This window comes from Penicillium canariense (genome assembly GCF_028826845.1).
Source record: "Penicillium canariense strain IBT 26290 chromosome Unknown utg000006l_segment0_segment0, whole genome shotgun sequence".
Classification (NCBI taxonomy): Eukaryota; Fungi; Ascomycota; class Eurotiomycetes; order Eurotiales; family Aspergillaceae; genus Penicillium; species Penicillium canariense.
Window position 1 is genome coordinate 1,044,602 of NW_026622733.1, and position 16,983 is coordinate 1,061,584.

General features: G+C 52.3%; 8 protein-coding genes across 8 annotated transcripts; 3 read left to right on the plus strand and 5 right to left on the minus strand.

Moving 5' to 3' along the window:
* Positions 1 to 471: 471 nt before the first annotated feature.
* On the minus strand, positions 472 to 807 carry N7482_008360 (GCN5-related N-acetyltransferase; the record flags this gene model as incomplete). Its single annotated transcript, XM_056690484.1, has 1 exon — positions 472 to 807. One exon carries the CDS (start codon positions 805 to 807, stop codon positions 472 to 474), a length of 336 nt encoding a protein of 111 aa, XP_056540249.1.
* A 1,031-nt stretch (positions 808 to 1,838) lies between these two features.
* N7482_008361 (nitronate monooxygenase) lies at positions 1,839 to 2,903 on the minus strand (the record flags this gene model as incomplete). The annotated part of the gene is made up of 1 exon (XM_056690485.1): positions 1,839 to 2,903. One exon carries the CDS (start codon positions 2,901 to 2,903, stop codon positions 1,839 to 1,841), a length of 1,065 nt encoding a protein of 354 aa, XP_056540250.1.
* Positions 2,904 to 3,228: 325 nt separating this feature from the next.
* Positions 3,229 to 4,890, plus strand: N7482_008362 (uncharacterized protein; the record flags this gene model as incomplete). The annotated part of the gene is made up of 1 exon (XM_056690486.1): positions 3,229 to 4,890. One exon carries the CDS (start codon positions 3,229 to 3,231, stop codon positions 4,888 to 4,890), a length of 1,662 nt encoding a protein of 553 aa, XP_056540251.1.
* A 609-nt stretch (positions 4,891 to 5,499) lies between these two features.
* Positions 5,500 to 7,153, plus strand: N7482_008363 (MFS transporter; the record flags this gene model as incomplete). Its single annotated transcript, XM_056690487.1, has 4 exons — positions 5,500 to 5,630; positions 5,689 to 6,675; positions 6,735 to 6,866; positions 6,943 to 7,153. 4 exons carry the CDS (start codon positions 5,500 to 5,502, stop codon positions 7,151 to 7,153), a joined length of 1,461 nt encoding a protein of 486 aa, XP_056540252.1.
* A 1,206-nt stretch (positions 7,154 to 8,359) lies between these two features.
* On the minus strand, positions 8,360 to 9,363 carry N7482_008364 (uncharacterized protein; the record flags this gene model as incomplete). The annotated part of the gene is made up of 3 exons (XM_056690488.1): positions 8,360 to 8,718; positions 8,777 to 8,891; positions 9,007 to 9,363. The coding sequence occupies 3 exons, from the start codon at positions 9,361 to 9,363 to the stop codon at positions 8,360 to 8,362; spliced, it is 831 nt and encodes a 276-aa protein (XP_056540253.1).
* Positions 9,364 to 10,628: 1,265 nt separating this feature from the next.
* On the plus strand, positions 10,629 to 11,594 carry N7482_008365 (uncharacterized protein; the record flags this gene model as incomplete). Its single annotated transcript, XM_056690489.1, has 1 exon — positions 10,629 to 11,594. The coding sequence occupies one exon, from the start codon at positions 10,629 to 10,631 to the stop codon at positions 11,592 to 11,594; it is 966 nt and encodes a 321-aa protein (XP_056540254.1).
* Positions 11,595 to 11,852: 258 nt separating this feature from the next.
* Positions 11,853 to 13,753, minus strand: N7482_008366 (uncharacterized protein; the record flags this gene model as incomplete). Its single annotated transcript, XM_056690490.1, has 6 exons — positions 11,853 to 12,865; positions 12,924 to 13,176; positions 13,243 to 13,293; positions 13,344 to 13,481; positions 13,542 to 13,572; positions 13,629 to 13,753. The coding sequence occupies 6 exons, from the start codon at positions 13,751 to 13,753 to the stop codon at positions 11,853 to 11,855; spliced, it is 1,611 nt and encodes a 536-aa protein (XP_056540255.1).
* Positions 13,754 to 14,669: 916 nt separating this feature from the next.
* Positions 14,670 to 16,564, minus strand: N7482_008367 (GID4/VID24 family protein; the record flags this gene model as incomplete). Its single annotated transcript, XM_056690491.1, has 3 exons — positions 14,670 to 14,860; positions 14,917 to 16,453; positions 16,541 to 16,564. 3 exons carry the CDS (start codon positions 16,562 to 16,564, stop codon positions 14,670 to 14,672), a joined length of 1,752 nt encoding a protein of 583 aa, XP_056540256.1.
* Positions 16,565 to 16,983: the final 419 nt, after the last annotated feature.

Genomic DNA, 16,983 nt, shown 5'->3' on the forward strand with positions numbered 1-16,983 from the left:
AGACCCGAACAACCTTTCGTTGAACAGGTGCAAAATCAGTATGTTACTATACATAACATAAGAATGGGCGTTGTCACTAGTGCCATCTGATGCCAATTCATAAAACCCGATGGTTCATTCGAATCCAAACTGACATGAACTTTCCGGCCTAGCCGCTAGGCGCCACTGAAAGCTAGAGCGTTTGAGCTGTTGCACGTAGGACTATGGATCGTATCGGTACCTAGAATAGTTCAATATTTGTCGTATATAGCCAAGCGGATCTTGTATCTGACCTGGTCTACGAAGCACCCCGATTTCAGCGGTTGGAGATCGCTAGAAATTGAGGACGACTTCGATCTCATCCTCTCCAATAGTGCCACCAGTCGGGACGAATCCCAATCGCCGATAGAATCCTTCAAGGCTGCCAGGGCCTTCACCGTAGCTGGTGTACAGTTCAGTCATACCTCGGGCCGGAGGTTATTAATAACATGCTCAACTGCTCGACGGCCAAAGCCCAGTCCCTGAAAAGTGAAAAGGGCCAGCAATCATCAGGCGCCAGAGGAATGCACCAGGGCACTCGATGCCGTCATCCCAATCAGAGCCAATGAGTACCATCAAAAACCCCACAAGTACATTGTCGGCATAGGTGGCCCGAGACCACGCGTTCGTGGAGCAGGATTCCTCAGCGATGGATGTGTCATTGTCAGCGACCATACCTCGCTGGTCAATAGAGAGTGTCGTGCTGAGCTCACACGTGTCACACACATTCAGCGCATTAACCCTTCGGTACGTCAGTTCTGATGTGTTGTTCACGGAGCCCAACGACATGACTTCGCTCAGCTTTTCTCTTTAAAATATCCTGTGTATGTGGTCCCCTTCAGATCAAACTTGAAACCGGAACTCGCCACAAACAAGACTGATGATTGCCGATAAAATCCGTTATAAGGGTAGGATCCATTGGCTTATATGCGCGTAGAGCTGCTGACATCTATTCTTCAGTATGACCGCCTGAACTCCCTTATTTACTATTAAAGTTTGCTTAAAATGACAAACTTACCTGACAAGAAATGTTGTCACAATTCCGCGACATTTATATCATTTTGTCATTTCGACTACCTCCTACCTAATCTGGTCCTCATTCAAGACATGCCAAGGAGCATCCGCCATCCAAAAAATCCTACCTAATGCAAAACCCGTGCTTTGATTGGATATATCGTATTCGGCTTCTGTTTTGGGATAAGTTCTCATATCAAGGACCGTCTCAAGGCAATCGACAGAGCTTACTCATCTAACATCTCGCCTTTCCGAGTAAGTTTGTTGCAAAGCGACCACGCCAGTCAGTAGGTAGAAATCTTGAAGAATATCATAGAAAGGGGTATCTCTGATATGGCAAGGAGAACGTACACCAAATCCCGAAGTGGCAGGCAGACATGCAAGTATGAAGTCTACCATTTTTTTCCTTCATTGACTCAGTAACTTGCATGCTAACACTCCCGCCTTTCGCATCCAGGTGCATCGAATACGATGTGATGAGACTTGGCCTTCATGTAGGAACTGTTCTACAACAGGGCGTCATTGGAACGGGCCCTCGATAAGGCCCAACCAACCAACGGCTGGTTGGGTGCGGGTGTCGTTTGTCCAAGTTTCGACGTCGATCATGCAGCCGACGCGCTTACTTTACGAGAACGAGCAAGAGGCTCGCGATGCCAGTCCATCACGAAGTCAACGGGGCTTCGGCGACAAGGCGCACTTATTAACAGGGGCTATGTGGGCTCCGGAAAAGCCAATGACGGCAGGAAAAAATGTGTAGGTTGACGTGAATGGATGTTTGCACTAAGACGATGGAAATAGTGCGTTGTTTAGCTAGCCACTGCTGATTGAAGTCGCCTCACAGCATCTTTTTGCACTTCACGAACGATATCTGCGGCATCTGCCATTTCGTGAATCAGCCCAATAGACGCCCCAGCATATGTTGCAACTCGGCCCTCTGGTCCCCAGGCGCTGTCGCCTTTAATCACAGCCTCGTCATGAAGTGCTTTAAGCTCGTCAAAGGCACGACCGGCCTGGTATTCGATGAATGACCTGTTGATGATCGTCCTAGGACTGTATTCAGCTGGCCAGCCAAATGTGCCCCGAAGATGGTTGTACAGCAGAGTTCGTGTGGTAGAGGCAGCCCCGTCAGATGCGCGGAGAATCTCATTTTGATATCCCTTGCTAATTCGTGCTTCGTTCGCAGCCAGGAATCGAGTCCCCATCACAACACCCGATGCGCCCAGGCACAGAGCCGCTGCCACACCGCGCCCGTCAGCAATACCCCCGGCTGCGAGCAGAGGGATGTCAGTGCTTTCCATCGCATCTGCAACCTCGGGGAACAAGGTTATAATGCCCAGTCCATCCTTGGCCCGTCCATGGCCACCGGATTCCGCGCCCTGGACAACGACAGCATCAGGTTTCTCAGAGCTTATGAGGAGTTGTTTTGCTTCTCTCAAGGTGCCGATCTGAATCCAAATTTGGGTGCCAGGAGAGACTTGTCTGATGCTGCGAGACCAGTCATCGAATTCCTCGAGACTCTCCTTGGGAGCGTACAGCCAGACAGCACACGGCTTGAACTTCTCGATGGCAGCGACTGCAACGTTGATGTCGCCTGCCCACATTTGATAGCCGACACCGACAGGTAACAGAGAGTTAGCTGGCGACAACTTGTCAAAGACGGATGAGGAGGCGCGTGCTTGCTCCATTAGCTTCGATGCTTGCTCAAGATCGACCGCGGTGTCCTGCGTTTTGGCTCCCGGCCCAATGAATCCAAGTCCGCCAGCTCGTGAGATAGCGACGGCGAGGGCTGGACCGGACATGATCCGCATCGGCGCGCCTACTATGAAGGGCCTGGTTGCCCATGCATAGCATGAAGATAGCTTGGCAGCCATGGCTGGTGTGCTGCTTGGAGAATTGCAGGAGTTGTAGAGCCACAAGGGTGAACCGACTGGTTATATTCTCTGTGTCATATGAATAGCGAGGCCCGTCATGTTGGACAGACCGAGGCATCGAAATGGAGTCATTGGACGGCACGGGCGGTTTGCAGCGACGTCAGCGCGTAGTGGAGACGCGCCACTTCCCCCGCGGACCGCAAGACACTCGACCACAATGGTTCTTGCGGGAGGCAAGTGCGGCCCGTAGCTGCGACACCCGCAATAGTCACTTCCACCCTTTCAAAGCCGTCAGCACCTCATTCTCCCTGAAAGCCACGCCAAGATGGATACAGCCCATACTCTGAAGCGGAAGCGCGCCCGGTTGGCTTGCAATCCCTGTCAGAATCGCAAGCGAAAGTGTGATGGCGGCGAACCATGCGTTACGTGCACCGAATGGGGCTACGACTGCTATTATGAAGCTCGCCATAGGAAGTCTCGAGCAGCGAGGGTTCCCACGGATCCTCAGCCCAGGCCGCAGTCTCCACCGCAGAGTGCCTCGGATCCTAGCACCGTCGAGTCCGATCGTTGCGGGCTAGTCCGGCGCCTGGAGGCCAACTCTGGGGCAGCGTTCGTAAGAAAGCTTGGCCTCAAAATCGACCCCGCTAAAGCACCCAAGCTCAATCTCTTCGGTTGGAATATTGGCACAAGACGAGTGTCATCCCCAATAACGTCGACTGCAGCTTTACCGATCGTGGAAATCACGTCGCTTGAGCACATGAAAGCTCTGGCCCAGGTTTACTTCTCTAAAGTGGACCCATGCTACGGGTTTATCGATCAGAACCTCTTTTTTGATCGATTGGCACTGCGATGGCAATCTCCCCTAAGATCGGAAATATACGACAGCACGTTAGCTGGTGTGACCGCTCTTGGATGTTTGTTCTCTCAACGGCACGCCACGATTACGGAGCTCTATCTTGTTCAGACAGCCCGTACCGTCTTAGATATGCAACACCTCGCCGGTCCTCCATCTATTGACCTCCTAACTGGATGGGCCCTGCGGTCTGTCTACCTTCGAATGACAGACTCGCCACATTCCACATGGATCGCCAGTTCCACTTTAATGCATCTTGTCGAGGCTTCGGGACTCCACCCAGAATCGCATTCAGTCCTACCGCCGAGTGTGCAGTGCGATCCAGATATTCAGAGACGGCTCGTTGGTATTGCACACCACTTAAATGTGTGGACATCCTTCGATCTTGGTCTTTCCCGAGTCTCTTTTCAGAAAAATCTTCTTCCCTCGCTTCCATCACCAAAGCCCGGTGACTATACAGCTGAGATTCTAGGGCTCCTCCCAGTGTCCGTCAGCTTAGATCCGGGCAAGTCAAAAGATGAGACAGATCTCACATCTACCCTGTCAAATCTCCTAGACAGCAGCCATACCCAGCCACCATCGGTCCTGGCTCAATGTAACCTTGTTCTCTGTATCCTTCGACGTATCCATACCCAAAATCAGGATGTTTCTTCCAAGCTCGCGGCCAAGGTCTTACAGTTATTGAAGAAAGGACTTGGATGCGCACGAAGTATGGTCATAGACTGCGCCCCATGGCATCAGGTTGCCAACGTCCCTTTCCACATCATCTGCGTCCTTCTTGTCATGGACACGCGTTCGTCTCTTACAATGCTCCCGGAGGCAATGCAAACGCTCAGCCTGGTCGCTTCCACGTACAACACTGAAACGATGAGAGAGGCATACAGCGCGGCCTGCTTGCTGCTCATGTTGCATCAGCAGCGCAGAAAGGATGATATAGCGATCTTTGGCGAAGCGCTCAACATTCATCAGCAGGACAGGCCAGTTGAATCGCCGCCACAGCTCGACCCCGGCTCTGAGGAATATTCATGGCTTGGGGCGCTTGTTGCCGATTTGCCTGGTCTTCAAAGGGTCGATCTGGATCAGTTTTTGAATGCGGAGATGATCGATTCCTCGTTCTTCGGTGGGCCGAATTAAGGCGTTGGAGTGATTTCAAGGTTATGCTAGCTTCCAGCAAGATGTTAAACACTCAGACACTGAGAATGTCAGCCATCTCAAGGTATATGATCCTGTCGCACAAATTTAGGGTATAATACCGCTAGACCAAAAATGCTCCATGGGCCACAGTCTTAGTATACGGTTATTTCTTGTTCTGATAGATCCCACTTCCGGAGAAACCACAGGGGGGACCCTCCCTAGTTCAACAGGCTTTCATATCTCATGATGACAAAACACACGGTCTGAGCTTTGCTAGCCTCGTAATATGAGATGACACTGGACCCTCGGGTATCTCTCCCAAGATGCCGCAGATGCCGCAGATGCCGCAGATGCCGGCTGAGATCCCACTCCCGATTTATATACACCATATAGAATTATGGTATTGCTTTCGAGTCAAACGCATTTGCATTCCATTTCATTTCAGGCCGCTCAACTACTTATTCTTGAGGCCTTCACAAAACTTCTCTCTTTTCAGCGCAGAGGCCAGGTTGCTCTCCGGTGCTACCCACGCGTCAACTTGGCGCGAATATAGGAGCAAGTCGGCTCCACCGCTCAACCACTGACTTGGTGCATTTCAGAGCGACTGTAATGACTGAAAAGCTAGGCTTGGGCTTGGGTAGGCCTCTGCCACCACCGCTTCCTGATCCCCAGGATTATGTTGTCGAGTTCGACGGGATGGATGATCCAGCACACCCCTACAACTGGAAATTTTCTATGAAGTATGTTGTTTTTCCAATCCTCCGACCAAGGGATCTACTGATTATATGCGCCAATAAGGCTTTTTATCTCCATCCTGGTCTGCAGTGGAACGTTCATAGTGTCCTTCACCAGCGCCGTCTTCGCCCCAGGGATCGACAGCGCCAGCAGAGAGTTCGGTGTCGGGTCTGAAGTCGGTACACTGGGAACTACCCTATACGTGCTGGGATTTGCTGCTGGGCCAGTGATCTGGGCACCTGCCTCGGAGCTCCGTGGACGGAAATGGCCACTCACGATTGCCATGCTCGGCGGTGGTATCTTCACCATCGCATCTGCGGTCGCAAAAGACATCCAGACGCTCAACATATGTCGGTTCTTCGCAGGCATGTGTGGCTCAAGCCAACTCACCGTTGTGCCGGCGGTGCTCTCTGATCTCTATGATAACACGTACCGCGGCACGGCAATTTCGCTCTATGCCTTGACGGTCTTTGTCGGGCCATTTAGTGCTCCGTTCACAGGGGGCTTCATTGCTTCAAGCTATCTCGGCTGGCGGTGGACACTATACATCCCGACGTTCCTAAGTTTTACTAATGGTATTATTTCTGTTCTGTTTTTGCCAGAGACATATGCACCGTGTCTTCTCGTCAAGAAGGCAGCCAAAATCCGCCATGAAACAAAAAACTGGGGAATCCATGCCAAACACGAACGAGTTGAAGTAGAGCCAAGGGAGCTCTTGGAGAAGTATTTCACTCGGCCACTGAGGATGCTGGTGACCGAACCGATTATTCTCCTGGTTTCAATCTACATGTCTTTCATTTATGGGATTGTTTACGCACTTCTTGAAGCATATCCCTATGTCTTCGAGTCCATCTACGACATGAAACCCGGGATCAGTGGCCTTCCCTTTATTGGTCTTATTATCGGCCAGGTTCTTGCATGCGGCTTTATACTCTCCCAGCATGCGGCCTACACGAAGAAACTAGTAGAAAATAAGAACGTGCCAATCCCAGAATGGCGTCTCCGTCCAACTATCTTGGGAGCCCCGGTGTTTACAGTCGGCCTTTTCTGGTGAGCACTCCACAGAGAGCATTAAGGGCGATTAAGTTAATGCAATCCTTTTGTTGTAGGTTCGGCTGGACTGGCTTTACTTCCGCGATCCACTGGGCCGCACCCACGGTTGCCGGAGCCTTTATTGGCTTTGGAGTTTTGTGTGTCTTCTTGCCATGCTTCAACTATCTTGTTGACTCCTATCTACCCCTGTAAGTCCCCACAATTACTGTATTGATTGAATGATGGGATGTTGCAAAAGATCTAACAAGCATGGCTACAACAGAGCCGCATCAACGGTGGCAGCGAATATTATACTTCGCTCATCTGTTGCGGCTGGGTTTCCTTATTTTCCAAACAGATGTTCCATAACATGGGTGTTCAGTGGGCTTGTACTTTGCTTGGATGCTTGGCTGCAATAATGATACCAATCCCTTTGGCTTTCAGAGTCTATGGGCCATGGTTGCGGGGAAAAAGCAACTCTTCGGGTAGAATATGAAGAGGGTATTTGGGACCATTATCTCGATCTCACTATTTCATCAAATATATGAGGTTCCAAGTGGCTCAGGTGAGAGTAGATGTGGTATTCCAAGTACAGTAGTTCATGAATTTGTAACCTAAAATAGACAGGAACCCATGAAGGCGCACGCATCAGCAGTAATGAAGAGAATCTTATACCTGTGATAAATATACCACGGAAGACTAGAGTCTAGAGAGAAATGGTAGGCAGTGACACTAGATTAATAAAGCTGCGTCAGGAGACCCAGACGTCCCTCTTCCCTCCTACCAACCCACGCGTGACCGGCAAGCTCATCAAGATGGGGGGGATGGTAGTACTTCGGCCACCAGCTTGGAACTAAAGGATGCGTAACCAAACACGATGAACTCGGAAGGCATGTGTTGAGAATATCACGAGGGAATGTGGTAGAGGTATAATAGAATACCTAAGGTACAGAAGGCACTCAAAAGTGACTACTAAAAAGTACCTAGATGGGAAGACACGTCCAGAAGGGACTGGTAATGAAATCCGGGCGGATTCCACAGTCAGACAGAGATGCTTAGACTTACTTCAGTTCGTTTAGTGTGTCACAAGGGTCGCTATGTTGGTGATCTCTCTGAAGAACAGGCTGCACAAGTTCTCTCAGCAATATCCTGCTCAATAGCTAGTGCGCGCTCCCGCTCTAAGCTTCGGACCGTACATCCAAATCACCAAAGGCGCGGGCAAACCAACCAACAGACCTATGAAAGCAATTGTGCTGTTTCCCCATCCATAGCCGAGAACCCCGTACATCCGTGGTGCAAAAAGCGGGAATAAGAATGCCGTCAGGCTACACAAGAACTGCGAGGCAGCTCCAGCGCTGCTAGTGTGCTCCTGATAGGCTTCTATGACATATGCCTGAAGCGACATGCCTGTAATCTGCATACCTAGCATTGTGATGAAAGCACCAATATCTATTATTGCCCGGTGTAGACGGTATTGTGCAGCCCAGCCGTAGAGGAATAGGCCCAGGGGTCCCAGAAGGGCGCCTGGGAAAATGGAGAGTATCCGACCCTCCGGTGTGTGTTCACCATCCGCGCGGGGTTTGAATCGCTGGTAGAGGCTGTCCATGTGCTTTGCGCAAATTTGGCTCCCTGCAACTTCACCAAGTGCGACAGCGATATAGTGGAGGCCGCTGATCTCGATAGACTGGTGGTATTGATTGGCTCACAGGTCGGAGAAAGTCGATAGCACGATATGCAAAATACCATAATTGAAGGCAGAGATGAGCGATGCGATTTGAATTATTGGGTGAAGGGTGAGTAGCCGCAGGGGTCTGACTAAAGCTCTTCCCAGTATTCTCGTCGCTGACTTGTTCGCATGAAGGCGCTCGTCTGTGGTATAGTACCGAGAGTCCCCCGTCTCATGGCGAATGCGCCCCGCCCGGTGGCGAAGGATTAGAGGCTCGTATGTCTCGTGGAATGCAGTGAAGGACACCAAGATCATGACCGCCTGGAAGATCGAGGTAGACCAGAACATCCACCTCCAAGTGGTGCGGTCAGCCATGAAGCCACCAATGATTGGACCTGACCTTTTTCATCAACTCGGTTCTTCTCTGCTTCCTCCATTTTCGGGAGGACTTACCGACGGCTGCTCCCAGCAGAGGAATCAGCAGGTAGACACCAAGAGAGCGACCCCGCTGCTCAGGCCTCTCCCAAAACACCGCTTGCCAATGCATAGATGGCACTCGCTCCGAAGCCTGCCAAGATTCTCGAGGCAATCAGCACCTCTTTACTACTAGCAAATCCACAAGCAATATTCCACGTGAGGAACCAGATATTCGAGGCATGTAGAATCGGCTGGCGGCCATATACCTCGGATAGCGGCCCAATAACCAGTGGTCCGAATGCCGTCGCCAAAAGGTAGATAGACAGTGTCATGGCTGACTCTGCCGAGTTCATGTCAAACTCCCTGGCGATTGTAGATAGCGCCGGCGCCATGATGGTCGAGACCATTATGCGATTGAACCCGGTTGCGGAGAGCACATCCGTGACGGCCCACTTGCGACCGGTACGCCAGTGCTTGGGATTTTCCGCATCGAAAGGCTCAGCAAATGCGGCCAGGAACGGATCGTCCTGTTTGCAAGCGTGGCTTGGGATTACGACCAGCTCAACATCCGTGGGACCCACGGATGTGATGGTGTCCACTGTTGGTGCAGGATCCGAGCTCATTGTATTTCCACTCGCGATGAAGCTGACTGTCAAGATGAGCATGAGATAACTGGGTGATCCGGGGGATATATGGGGAAGGGGAGGCTGATCAGATAAGATGAGTCCTGCCATCGGGTCGGATCAAGCCGATCGCTTTGACTTTGGTGGCGCCACGGACAGTGGCTTATTCGCCGACAATTACCACGACCTTCATGGTTCGACTCGGGTCTCATTGCATCCGACGTTGTATCCGATGCATCATTGTCACCCCAATGGCGAGCATTGGAGGCTTATTGTCATTATGAATGCCATGGAGCTTCGGAGCAGGCAGCAAGAGGTTAGCGTTCAGGGTGTATGGCCTCTATTTCGTGCCCTGATACTCGACAGACCAGTATAGTTGTGCCGATCTTCCGTGACGATCTTGTGCATCCGTCGGGGCATGTTTTGACGTGTTGTGGGGATTAACATGCCAAGCTCCACATGGATGCTACGCGCCAATGCACAGACGGGGTGTGGAGACAATCTCCTTCCATGTGCCCAATGAACAAGTCTGATGAGCTGACCTCCTCGGTTCACTGTTGCCCGGATCGAGACCAGGCAGCCCTAGCCCTGACTGCCTCCAGGAACAGGCCCAACCTGGACCAGTGTAGACGTGATTTCCTTCGTACTGCCCCCAGCCGTCTTCAGCGAAACTAACCACCTCCTGGCCCTGCCAATCCTCACCTGTCTCCCGGTCGTCTGCTTGATCAAACGCCCTTCTTCAAATCTTTAATTCAGTTTTTCTGATCAAAATCTCGTTGATTCTCAACTGTGAGCATGTACAAGCACTGACGCCCTATTGTAGGGCCCGCTTCGACGCGGAGTGTGAAATCGCCGAGTTGAGACAAGAACCAACGGTCTCATCAGAGGGCTTGTCAGAGGGCTTGTCAGAGCCCTCTGAAGTGCCGTCAGGGCAACAGACCCTCGTTTCGTCACACCAATCAGACGATCTTTCTCCTCTCCACTAAGCTTTCTTGTCACCCCCTCTTGCGTTTGTTCTTTCTTATATTGAGCCACTTCGGGTGCTCTTGTCCTAAGTCTTGTGTTTATTTTGTTTTGGCTTTTTCATGCATTCCCACTCGCTTCGATCCCATTCTCACCGCTTGGTGCGCACCTCTTATACGCTTGTTTCTGTATTTCCTCGTGGTGCAGATCCTTCACTTATTGTCTGTCTGGTATATTTTCCAACCGCTCGGTCTTATCATCTGTCATTTCCACGTCCCTAGAACGTGGGTCGACTCGGTATCATGTCGGACTCTATCCGGCAGTCCCAACCCGACATCTTTCCCTTCTTGTCACTTCCCCTGGAGCTACGGTGGATGGTCTACAGGCATGCACTGTCGACTCCTCACGGCCTCTGGATGGACACCTACCGACGTGACATCCCCGGGTTTTTGCGCAAAAAGAATTACGAGCCGGCAGCCTCCGACCTCCTGGCAGCCGAAGGTCTCCACGGCATCATCACCCCCGCGCTCCTGCGAGTCTGCTCGCAGATTCACCATGAGGCAAAGCACTACATCAACAACAACCAGTGGCGCCTAAACCGCTGGAGCGCCCGCACAATTGCCGACATTCCGCAATCTGTGCGCGACAAGGTGCAGGCGCTTTTCCTGGGCCGCGACCCATCAGGAAGCAGCGCCCCTGACGGCACCCCCTCCAATCAGTTCGAATCCCCCATCGAACTGATCTCCAGCCTACCCAATGTCCAGCATATCACGCTTGGGATGCTAGAAGACGACAAGGGCCTAAGCGGCACCCCTAAGCCCGGGGATATGGTCGTCGCGTCCACCCTGTTTGAGCGCCAGGAGCCGTGGTCTCGCTTTCACATCTACAAGTACCTGTTCCAGCGAGGCTCGTTTAAGTCCATCAGTCTCGAGTGCATGTGGACATACCCGTCCTGCCTGTATCCGTGGGTGTACCTCTGGAGCTGGGTGACAACGATGTCATGGGAGTTGCTGCCTCACCAAGTGCAGCCGAAGCTAAAGGAGCCCCTGCGTGAGGTGACGAGCCACCTCGGATTCTACGATAATGGCTTCCTGCCGACGTACCGAAACTATGCCCCCTTATTGGATTCCAGCAACGAAAGGACCGCGGTCTTCCGGACCCTCCTATGCCGCCTCCGGGAGGTGTGGGAGGATTTCGGCGTCCGCGTGTACGCGAGAGATCCGACGTCTTACGAGAGAGGCACAATGGTCGTGTTTGAGCGGATGTGAGTAGTTGATGGTGCTGCGAGGGGATACAGCGGGTGTTTGGACGAACATACAGAATATCGATTAGCCTAAGATAGCCGCAGAGAGGTGTGGTCACATTTTGGATCTGGAATTGATCGTTTGCGGCTAATCTTGCTCTCATTCCCTTGCTACATTAGAGCCTCACTGTTTGTGATTCCTACCGATGGAATCGAACAAGTGTTGCAGGTATATGGCGCCAGGTTCTCCCTGCTATCCCATACCTAACCCCCATCTATCAGTCTAATCGGTATTTGTATCAAGGAAACTGTCCACCATCCATCCCGTCAGAGCACTATAATCAGCCAGTGGCGAGGTTCCATGCAAGGTCTCCCAGTGTCTCCGCGGGCCACACTCGCGCAGTTTGTGCGAGTTGGCATTGACACAGCGGCGCTGCAGGATAGCAGCAATGTTCTGACCAGCGTCTCGGCCCTCGAACCAAGCACCGTGGAGGAAGCCAAAGTATGTCGGGCTCGTCGCCTCGCCAGCGAACCAGAGACGGTCCGTGTTGGCACGCAAGTTCTCGTGCATCTCGAGGGTGGTCGATGGCGGCCAGTTCGAGTAGCTACCGTACGACCAGGGCTCAGTGCTCCAGCGCGGATAGAGAAAAGCGGTTGGCTCGTGGATCTCTTGATCTGGGAACATCTTGCGGAGGACGGCCATGATTTCCTGCATTGTTTGTTCGTCAGACTGTCGCTCGACGCGCCACGCGAGCTCGTTGGTCACGGTCACGAAGAGAATGTTGCTGTCTGGAAAAAACTCGGGCATAGAAAGAGACTGGAAGACAGGATACCAGCCGCGCATGGCCGGGTCGGCGTAGAGGAAATACTGGGTGTTGGTCGGCCAGAAGGTCTCGTTGAACTGCATGAAGATCTTGGTGTAGGTTCCCATCGTGAATTTTTGAATAGCAGTTTGCTTCCACTCGGGCAGATCAGGGGTAAATTTCACCGCGTCATTCTGCAAAACGCCCAGTGAAAATGTACAGATGGCATACGCAGTGCTGACACAGCTGCCGTCCTTATTGTGGATGGTGACTCCGTCCTTGCCATACTCAATCTCGGTGATCTCGGTGTTGAGGTGTAGACGCGGGTCATTCTCCTTCATAAACTCAGAAGCCATTCCCTTGATGATTGTGTTAAAGCCGCGCGAGTCGATGACAAAATTGTCGTGGTCGCTGAACCCGTTCACGGTGAGGTTATCGCCAGCGCAGCCATATACAAGAGAGCTTTCAAGCGGGGTGTAGTTGTCCTCAAAATCTAGAAAAAGCTTTAGTTAGCCAAGGAAGCCAAATCGCGTTTTTCAAAGCGAACCTACCCCATTTCCACCAATCGACAGCCTGGGCCTCCATGTCGTGCTTCTTCGGGTTCCACCCAGCCAAAGCAAGACCTGACTGGGCATTTTGATCTTGCAGGTTGTTGATGAGGATCTCCCCAGCCTTTGCATTGGCAATATCATATGCAGTATCGTATTCATCCAATAGATGACTATAATCCTTGTAGCCATGCTCGTTGTAGGTTGAGATATTGTCATAGTTGGAGTAGTGGGTCTTTAGATGATACTTCTGGGCCTGTAAATTGCATTAGATTCATGTACGGCCCATAAACATGGAAGGAGGTTTGGTTTAGGAACATACCAAACTCCAAATGGGATTTTGGGGACCTCCAGGGTTTCCAAGGCCTTGAACCTGTTCCGCATGGATTAACAATGTACTTTTACATCGTGGAAGTCTCCTACCCAGTTAGCTCCCATCTCAATGGTATACGGCTTCCCATCCTTGTCTTTGCCAAAAGTCTTGTGCCAGGCACGGCCACCAATGGTATCGCGGTATTCGAGGATAGCGAAGTCATGTACCGAAGCGTTCGTTAATGCTTGCTGGACGTTGTCAGGACGCAACTCCCAATAAGCATCGAGTCAACGGCAAGGAATACTTACTGCGGCAGCAATGCCTGCCATTCCACCACCCCTTCATAGCATTAGCTCAATGCCTTCCAGCTGAACCAGCAAACACTCAACGCTTACAGGATGGCAACCGTGGTCTTCGTGCAAGTACCTTCCTGAGCCCTTGGGGAGTGGGGCACTGCAACAGCAGGCTGAACCGCCAAGCTGACCGCGGCCGCCAAGAACGAAAGACGGTGTAGATGCATCACGGAGTCTCGAACGAAGGAAAATATTTCGCTTGATGTCTCAAATCCGGGGGAGCGCGATGCTTATAAATAAACATGCCGGGCTATACACCATCACCGCTCTCCAACAGGGATGGCCTGCAATGCATGACAAGACCGCACAGCGCCCAGGAATTAACGGAGTGATCGACAGGGCCACATGTAACGTCTGCAAAGATCTGAAGATGCGAGCTTTGCGGGATCGGGCAGGTACACGCGGGGACGGATCGCCGCGCAGCCGATGCCTGGCGATGATCCACACTGACGGGTTGGCTTCGCATAACCATGTAGTGAAGGTTGTGGTGGAGTGAACCCCCCGCGACAAAAAAAGCATCGCCTTCGCCATCTCCAATCGTCTCCCCGCATCCCCAGATTGCTAGCAGGGTGGGTTGGTGGGAGATAGTGGTTCTCATTACGTTGTGGATTGGGTGCCCGAGTTATGCCGCCCTGCAGGCAACTGCAAGCGAGCAGATAATGCAGGCCAAGCCCAATTGTAGGAAGATGGCTGACTGGGACAAGGAGTTTGTTCACTGGTATCTGGAAGAGATGCTGGCGGTGTGGAAAATAACGCGTTTTTCCCATAGATAAAAGGTAACTTGACCAGGAATAACAAATCCACGCGGGTGCTTTCCATGATATATACAGCATCAGTAGACTGAATAGACAAATGCAACTCCTCCCAGCTATGCAAAATAATTTAACAAAGGCCAATGATGAATTGATCATGTGTAGTGTCGTCCCAAAGGTTCCCCCAAAACGCCGAAGCAAGGCACAAGCCTTGCAACCCCTCCAAAGTTACAATTGATTATATCCCGAGAGGAAGTATTGATGCCGCCAAAGCAGAAGGCAGAAACGAGCGTCCGAAAGGAGGCCTACCGGTGTACCAGTTCGGTCCCGTTTACCGGAAATTGTACGACGGACGGACCATTTTCGCCGTCTCCGGATGCAGAGACAGCTGCTGGTAAGGCGAGCTGCCGGGGTCATAATAAAGCCCCTCAATATGGCCATCTTCACGGCGGAGGGAAATGTAGTAGAATCCAGAAATGGTCAGACCTTGACGCGAGTCTGTCGGGGTAATGAAGCATCGCTCTAAGATCATGTCAGTAAAGAACAGGCGGAATGGACTACACTGGATGCGAACTGACCCTTCCAGCGCATCAGGATCCACCCTTTGACCAATTCCTCGGTAATCCACTTTCTGCTCACGAGATTCTTGGCAATCTCGAGATCGGGCAGATCCTTGAACGGCTGCAGTTCTCGCCAGTATGTGCTATCGATCTCCGCATCCGCCTTGAAGTTCTTTGTCTCAAGCGTGTGCCTGTTGAAGTCGATTATTTCGCCCTCCAGGAACGTCACAATGTGTGCATCGTGGGTAGGGGAAGTCTTGTCCGGGATGTTATGAGCCTCCATTGTACCGGACAAGGTCATTTCCGTGTAGTTGATGTTGTGGATGGTCACTTTGACGGGCCAGTTTTCATCTCGGGCGTTGGCAAGATACCGTCGTCCGGTGGTTGTGTACACGCTGATACGAGTGCCATCGCTCCCATTGACAATCACCGGGTCGCTGGGGGCCTGGGGGCTTGGTACCCGCTGGGACAACACAGAACACCCTGCCGTTGCGGCCCGTTGGCAGCCGGAGAAAACCGCTCCAGGTCGCAACCAGGAGCAGGTGGCTGGCGGCACAATCGTGTTGGTGTCCAAAATAAAGTCACTGTCCTTCCACGAGAAACTTTCTAATGAGATGAAGCCCGTCGCAGCCGCAGAGCTGATGCTCTCCTCAAAGGAATTTGAGTATCGAAGACGATCGAGATAGTTGATGGTATCTTTCAAAAGCGAGTCTCCGGAGGTCGTCGAATGCAGTTGCCGATGTGCAGCAGCCCGGGCGCGCAAGTCGCCGTGGGTGAGAACCCGATGGGAGTCGCCCCTGCTGGAGGGGCGGTAACGGTACGCTCTTGTCGAAGACGAGCCCCCTGTCTGCTCGGTATCCTCAAACTCGTCATTGGAACGACTTGTATACCGGTCCATGAGAAAGTTTTCCAGTGTTCGAGTTCTCGCTAATCTCGGTTGTCGCCTTGTCGACTGCAATAATTCCATCGGGATTGGTGTGTTCAGCCATCGACCCGAGGCCTCGGCCGGGCCATCTCCGGCTACAATCGGGGGCGGGGAAGCAGCCAACTCATGTCGGCGATATCGATTCCGACTTGATGCGGCGTCGCGATCTGAAACGGCATGGAGGAAGGGTTGGATCTGATCATCCTCTGATTCTTCGCGACGGGGGTCCTCGTCCTCGTCATCTGACCCGGGCGCCCATCCATAAAGCGAGCGTGAATTTGAGCGGCGACCCTCGTAGTTCGGCATATTCCTGGGTTCATCGCGCTGGCGGCGAACGATGGGGATGCGACGGTTGATTTCGACTGATAGACGCAGGTTGTTGGGGTCCTCTAGGTCCATCCGGTCCTCGTCTTCCATTTGTCGGGGATGTGAGGTCTGGTATCGCCGACGTCGATGTCGGCTGAGTGACGGCAGGAGCGGGTTGTACAGTAAGGAGCGGGATCGAAGAAAGTTCACATTCTCGTCATGGGCGTTATCGCTCTCCACAGGGACCGGGGAGTCGGGGATCGACGATCGCTGCGACAACGGCTCGGGCGCGGGTGTGGTGGGTGATAAAGCCGGGGTGCCGTGCTAGAGAGTTCAGATATTAGCCTGCGGTTCAAAGACCGGATCGGAGTGAAAAGTGAAGAGGCCAAGGGGGAGAAGGCCGAGACGTACTGATGCCGAGTTGGGAGGCGGCATCTCCTCGGAGGGACGCTGGGCCGAGAGTCCGCCGTAAGGGAGTCTGTGGGTGGATCAGCCGGCGAGTATGTCACGGACACACTAGGAATCCAGCAGTAGCTGGTGCTTGGATGGCGCGTAGGATAGGAGGGAGGATCCAGGGAGAAGTAATAGGTCGCACAAGGCCAAAGCCACGGAGTTTGGGTCGGCGGCCTTATCCACCAAAAATGTGGAGAAGCGGCGCACAACATGACGTCCGTTGGTTCCCTTCCGCCGACACGTGAAGCATGAAACTGGGTGATGATCTAGATTTCTAACTAGCTACATAGTTCTTTGTTCATGTGAATGTCAACAAAGCATGCATCAAACGCATCCACTGTGCTCCCGCAGCTCTCTACGTAAGATGCAGCCATCTGTTCTTTCCCGCAGGAAACCCCCAG